Genomic DNA, 7,484 nt, shown 5'->3' with positions numbered 1-7,484 from the left:
AAACATTAAATTGTCTTAAATACATCTAAAAGGAAAGGTTGCCGATACATCTATCGGTTGCCGACATGAATCTATGTATGATCAACAAAATCATTTTGATGTGAGTTTCCAATCATGCATCTTATGATGAAACTCGACAAACTATGCAAATGTTGTCTCTTCAACATGCTCAAGCACACCGTTGTGTCCCTAAAACTGGAATCCTTAATCACACAGACATTCCAGGCGCTCAGCCTCTACGATCATGTTGTGCATGATCACGCAAGCTGTCATCACCTCCCACAAATTTTTGGTGCTCCAAGTTCTGACGGGATACCGAACGATGCACCATCGAGATTGAAGAATGCCAAAAGGACGCTTAACAACTTTATGAAAACTCTCTTGCTTTTGGGCAAATCTCTTTCTCTGCTCTCCTATAGGGTTGGAGATTGTCTTCATAAGAGTAGACCACTTCGGATAGATACCATTAGCTAGATAGTATCCATTGGTGTATTGGTGGTCATTGATCTCAACATTGACCTCCAGGAAATTGCCTTCTGCCATCCTAGAAAACACTGGAGAGCACTCGAGCACATTGATATCATTGTGAGATCTTGCCATGCCAAAGAAAGAGTACCAAATCCAGAGATCTCCGGAAGCCACGGCCTCAAGTATAACAGTGCAAGCTCGGACATGGCCCTTATACTGGACCTGCCAAGTAGAAGGGCAGTTCTCCATTTCCAGTGCATACAATCTATGCTACCAAGATTCCCCGGGAACCCCCTGCTAGCATTCATCACCACCAACCGTGCTGTATGAGCAGCAACTGACTCTCTCAAGTACTTCGGCCCACACACGACTATGACAACTTTGCAAAACCTATTCATGGACTCAAGGCATGTGGACTCACTCATTCGGACGTACTCATCAATGAGATCACCGGGAACACAGTATGCAAGCATCCGAATGGCAATATTGCATTTTTGATAAGAGGATAAACCAATCTTTCCAAGGCCATCCCTCTTGCACTCGAAATAGTTATCGCACTTGACCACCCCTCCCAAATACGGTTGAATACATGCCTAGCCATAAAAAACGGCATAGAAACCTGTGATGTTTGAAGAGCGGGTTTGGGGTCTCGAAGTAGTCCTTCCAAAGTAGGAAATGATTACTCTCCCGGTTACGATTCAGCACCGCGTGTGCCCCGATATGAAGCCCCTAAACTGTGGCCGCTCCATACTAAGGTGTTCATGGACGACCAATGGAGCTGCCACAATCTCCTTATTGTCGAATGAAGAATCATCTGAATCACAGATAACATTGTAGAAGAAAAACTCATCCTCAGAGTCCATTTGTACCTTGCGGGCAATGCGTCGAACAACTTACGAGCGGCTTGGGCAAATCCGGCCGATGAGGAGCCTCGTGCCCCACCGACACAAAGTAGCAGAGCTTTACGGCGGGGACGGCGGGGACAGGAGATGAGGCTGCGGGGAGGAGTGAGTTGGCTGGCGGCGACGACGGAAGTGGATGGCGGGAGTGGGAGGCGAGGCGGGCCAGACTGTTGAAGGGGAAGGAAAAAGAGGAGAATGGCGTATGTTTCACCGACGGGCGGGCAAGGGGAAGAGAAGGATGGGCAACGCGGGCGTCCGTCCCGTGTCCGTGATGACGCAAATACGACCCAAATTGGAGCCTCAAATGTGTCGCGGTTGGATAAAAGATGGACGCGCGACCATTTGAATCGATGCGTTGGGTCGTGTTTTCTATCCGTGGCGATCCAAACACACACGCGCGGACGTAATGGATCGCGCGGTTGGAGTTGCTCTTTTTGTATCCATTTACGCCTTTTGTTGTTTTAAAAGGCAGGAGCATAGTTAACTCTCCCTCGCACACGAGCCCTCTCATGCTACATTGGCCTTTTTCGCCACATCACTCATAAGGGGAATCAACCCTCCCTTTCCAATAGTGACTAGATTTCGTAGTAAATGAAATCATTTTTATGGGAAAAAACTAAAATTCACACTTGTGAAATAGTTGAAATATATGATATATTTTGAATAAGTAAAACCAAAATACATACTAAAATTACTGAGACGTATGTTTCAGAAATGTACCAAATACATAAGTGAAATATATGACATATGTGAGACATTTCAAGTGAGAGAAAGTTGAAAAAGGTATTGAAATTACTGAAATGTATGTTTTGAAACATTTCAAATTGTAAAGTGGAAACATGGAAATCATTGTTCGGGTATAATAAAAATTACTTTTTCCAAAAATTAATAGTTTTTTTTAAAATAAGTCAACTTGATATATTAAATCAATTTCATAGTTGCAATTAATTACGATCATTTTTTAAAATAATATAAAATCTTTGTTTTGGTATTAATTAAGATCATTTTTAATATATTTTAATGAATCATTTTTAATAGTGGTTATCACTTGCGAGTTTTATTTCAATCAATTTGGGAAACAAATGCACTATGAAGGAGTGTGAAATATATCCAATATCGCTCTTATTTGAAAGGTTTTTTCAATAGGATTTCAAATATATAAAAAACCAAAATAAAATTCTAGTATAAGGATATGAAGCATCTAAATCACAAATCAAATTAAAATGAGAGCTTTTATACTTAAGACATAGATATGAGAGAGAATGGAATGTCAATGCATATACTTTAATTACACGATCGTCCTTTTTCATCAGCTTGTCAACATTTTGTGCATATCATTAAGTCAAGGCGTTGATGTAGTTCTCGTTACGCACATCTCTATGAAAAATGGAGATAGTGGTTCCTTCCTCGATATTGAGAATTGTGTTCCTCATTTGTGTGAATCTGAGGACGAAATCACTTAGGCCCTCCCCGTGCCTTACTAGATAAGCAAATTCAAACTATTTGGTTGATCAAGCGAAGGAACTTTGGAAGTTCTTCCAAACATATCACCTAGTTGGATCCAACTCCAAACAAAACCCTAAGGAAGATTCATGAGACATAGCCTTGTTTGTCCTATTAAATAGTCGTCATGGAGTGTTTGTCAATTTCACAAGAGCCGCTACTTGGGGCGTTAGTATGTGTGTATGCGCGGGTGGGGGGGGTGTTGGGGGTCGGGGGTAGATAGCTAGGAACTTATCATTCCAATCATCCCATCATAACTCTCAATGAAGAAACGTCACATGTGGGGAGATCATGGCGTGCGCACGAGCTCCCAAGACAAGGTGGGATGGGGGGGGGGGGGGGTACTCAAATGGACCCAATAAGGCCACGTAATCGTTGTCAAATTTTTATCTTCTTCGTAATCGGGCAAAAAGTGAGGATCATGTTGGATGTTATCACAATCATGCCCTTCCCTACCCTAATGACATTGCTCTACTTATGCCACGTAAGGTATCATTTCCTTATCGGTAGGAGGACTAGTGGTTAGGAGTCCAATCATCTACTTGGTGTGTAATATGTCTCCTACCTTGGTGATTGTCCTGATTACACTCACTTTCTCCATCACTTTTTGCTAGATGGCTATTCTAAGGACAGCCATCGAAGCACACAACTTCAACAAACAATGCTGGGGGCCTCTCAAAATGCCTCCACTATCGACAACGCGCACCTCCGTTGAGCGGAGCCATTCCTCTTCGAGTAGCACGTCGGTCCACTGGTTGTGCATGCCCCAACAAGTAGACCATAATGAATCCCCTATCATACGATGGCCATCTCTCTATATGTTCTTCATTGTCAAGGTTACTGTGAATCCCATGGTGGTCTACCTTATGAGATCACTCTTTTGCGGTGTGTTTGTTGGGATCCGATGAATTGTTGGTTTACCTTCAGATTATTTATGGAAATATATTGAGTCTTTCCCGGTCTTTCATATATGCATGATTATGATAGCTTCACATTTCTCCCCGATCTATTGGTTTGGTTTGGCCAACTAGATTGATTTATCTTCAGTGGGAGTGGTGTGTTGTAATGGGTTCAATCCTGCGGTGATCAATCCCAGTGACAGAAAGGGACATGCCACGTATTTGTATTGCTGACACTAAGGGTAAAACGATGGGGTTTATTCATATTAGTTGGATTTACTTTGTCTACATCATGTCATCTTGCTTCAAGCATTACTCTGTTATTTTACTTAATACTCTAGATGCATGTTGGATAGCGGTCGATGTGTGAAGTAATGATAGTATATGTAGGCAGGATTTAGTCTACTGGCTTACAAATGTGATTCTTATATGTGTAATCATTGCCATGAATAAATATTGAGTAGCTATGCACTTTTCTAGCAATTGCCCAACAGTAATTTTTTTACCAATCGTATGCTTTCTACGAGAGAGAATCCTCTAGCGGAAACCATGCCCCGGGTCTCCATAAGTCATATTCCAAAAACACTAAAAATATTTCTGTTGTTCATATTTTTTAATTTTATTTTCTATTTTTATTATCTATCTATCACTAGTTATCGCTTGCAAGTAACGAGTTGAAGAGTATTGGCAACCCTCTTGTCCACGTTGGATGCAAATGTGTGTGCTCTTTTGTGTGTAAGTGCTGAAGACTGACGTTTGTGTGATCCTCCTATTGGTTTGATAACCTTGGTTCTCACCGAGGGAAATACTTATCTCTACTTTGTTGCATCTTCCTTCCTCTTAGGGGAAAATCCCAACGCAGTTTATAAGTAGCACGCCCTTCTTCATCAGCTTGCCAACATTTTGTGCATATCATTTAGTCAAGGCGTTGATGTAGTTCCCGCTACTGACATCTCTATGAAAAATGGAGATAATGGTTTCTTCCTTGATACTGAGAATGGTGTTCCTCATTTGTTTGAATCTGAGGGCGAAATCACTTAGGCCCTCCTCGGGCCTTACTAGATACGGGAATTCAAACTATTTGGCTGATCAAGCGAACGAACTCTGGAAGTTGCCTCCAAACATATCGCCTAGTTGGCTCCAATTCCAGACAAAGCCCTAAGGAAGATTCATGAGACATAGCCTTGTTGGTCCTATTAAATGGTCTTCTTGGAGTGTTTCTCAATGTCGCAAGAGCCGCCATTTGGTGCCTCAGTGTGTGTGTGTGCGCGCGCGCAGGGGGTGGGGGGTGGGGGGGGGGGTGGGGGTAGATAGCGAGGAACTCATCCTGACTAGTCATCCCATCATAACTCTCAATGAAGAACCATCACATGTGGGGAGAGCATGGCGGGCTAATGAGCTCGCAAGACTGGGTGTTGGTACTCAAATTGATCCAATAGAGCCACATAATTAATTTTCTTGAAAGTCTTATCTTCTTTGTAATCGGGCGAAAAGTGAGGAGCTTGTTGGATGTTATCACGATCATGCCTTTCCCTACCCTTATGACATTGCTTGATTTATGCCACATAAGGTATCATTTCCTCATCGGTAGGAGGATTAGTGGTTATGAGGCCAATTGTCTACTTGGTGTGGACTATGTCTCCTACCTTGGTCATTGTGCTGATTACCCTCACTTTCTCCACCAGTCTTTGCTAGATGGCCATTCCAACTTATTAAGCACAAACATCAAAGCACACAACTTCAACAAACAATGTCAGGGGCCTCTCAAAATGCCTCCACTATCGACACCACACACCTTTGTTGAGCAGAGCCATACATAAACCGAGTATTCTTGTCGTTCCTCTCGGCTTACACCTCATAAGCCGGTTCTTAGTAAGCCGTGTGGTGTAAGCTAGGAAGAATACTTGGCTTATATATAAATCGAATGCAAACCGGCATAAGCCTAGTGTCTCGGCCATTCGACTTATAATTTTTTTCCTATAATGCATAACAATCCCCGATAAAAAAAGGCGCCCCCACTGCATGTGTCTTAAGCTAGCCCCTTCACCAAATGAAGAGTGAATTCCAGTTTTTACCCCTAAGTTTGATATTTCTGACGCTAATTACCTCGTTTAAGAGAATTTCATCCATTATACCCCATTTAATATACATTTTTACCACAAATTAACTTTTTCTATAAAATTTACCATAATAAAAACTTAGGGGTAAAAATGGGGCGGGGGGAGGGGGTTGAAGCAGCCGGTTAGAACCAGATCCAGCTTGTGTGAGGGATCTGAGTGTACCAACGACGTTGCACACCGTCGTGTAACTACAACCGCGTAAATATTGTGTCACGTTCTAAACGGGTCGTCTGAAATGCTCCATGACTAATATGTTATGGTGAGAGATATTTTTTTGTGAGACTATATGTAACAGGGACAAAATTAATCTATAAAAATTCTCTAGAAGAGAAACCTCTCCTGAACCAACACTTACAACCCAATCAATCTTGCTAAACAGTGAAGATATGAATAAGAGTGCGAAGCATTTCACATACGTATGGGCGTATGCGACAATGACACACAAGCATAGAACCCATCACACACCAAGAAACATCGAAAAGCACAAACAACATCAGCAGCACATCAATTGACACACACGCACACAGGTTATGCATGCATGCATGCTCTATGATCGATCAGAGGTAGCACTCGTAGAGCTTGATGTCCATCTGCAGGCGGAAGTAGTAGAGGCCCTCGATGGCGTCGGTGCGGATGGTTGCAACGCCGCGCGCCATGAAGAAGTCACCTGTGCCGCCGACGACCGAGAAGTCCCGCGTGGCGTCGCCCATGAGGTCAGCGCCCACGAGGTTGAGCGTGCCCTTGTGCGCCGTCGAGTTGAACACGATGGAGAAACCGAACCAGGAGGTCAACGACTCCTGCTTGTCGTAGAAGTAGAACCCCTGGGCGCGGGCCGCCGGCTCCTCCCCGGCCAGGGGCAGCGCCTTCCCCACCGTCATCGGGTCGTTGAACACCATCAGCGCGCCGAAGTAGGTGCTGTTCTTCCAGTAGGTCGTGCTCAGCGGCGTCGGCTTTGTGGCCGCCGCCGTCGTCGCGTTCGCCGTGTTGTTGCCGTTGTAGAGGATGTCGTGGTAGTAGAGCGTCATGTTCTTGCACGGCTCGTCGGGGCTGTTTGCGACGACCCTCTTCAGGCCGTTGGCGGCGCCCGCCATGCCGAGGAGAAGCACCACGACCACGACGGTCAGAGACAGCTTGGAAGATGGCGCGAGGCCTTCCATCGTTGACAGAGCAACTGTTACCGAGTGTAAGCGCGCTGTAGTAGAGCACTGCTAAGTGGGTAGGTCGTGTTGTGGTGGTGTTGAGAGCTCGACTTGGGCATGCTATTTATGGAGGTACATGCATGCATAAATGATGGATCTGTGGGGCATGCATGCTAAAAGTATCAGTTTAGTAACTTCAGCTAAGATTCAAACCTCTCTTGTACGCCAAGTGACCATTCTTCTTTATTAGATTCGGCTGCGCGGTGGGTAGCTCTGAATATAACAAAGTGAAACAAACCCTAAAAACCGATTAAGCATTTTTGCTATTGGGCAGTCGACTCCTTTTCCTTGGATGCAGTTAGACGTCAGCCTCACGATGACCCATGTTAGGTGGGCTCCCAAAAGCTCCAGACATGCATGAACTGCGGTTTCTTATTTTGGAGCAGAGAATAT

General features: G+C 44.1%; 1 protein-coding gene across 1 annotated transcript; it reads right to left on the bottom strand.

The window, feature by feature from the left end:
• Positions 1–6,229: 6,229 nt before the first annotated feature.
• On the bottom strand, positions 6,230–7,117 carry LOC123429637 (dirigent protein 5-like). Its single transcript, XM_045113654.1, has one exon. It carries the CDS (start codon positions 7,047–7,049, stop codon positions 6,450–6,452), a length of 600 nt encoding a protein of 199 aa, XP_044969589.1. The 5' UTR covers positions 7,050–7,117; the 3' UTR covers positions 6,230–6,449.
• Between the last annotated feature and the right edge of the window lie 367 nt (positions 7,118–7,484).

Source organism: Hordeum vulgare, chromosome 2H, assembly GCF_904849725.1.
Source record: "Hordeum vulgare subsp. vulgare chromosome 2H, MorexV3_pseudomolecules_assembly, whole genome shotgun sequence".
NCBI lineage: Eukaryota > Viridiplantae > Streptophyta > Magnoliopsida > Poales > Poaceae > Hordeum > Hordeum vulgare.
This window is presented reverse-complemented; position numbering and strand designations above follow the sequence as displayed.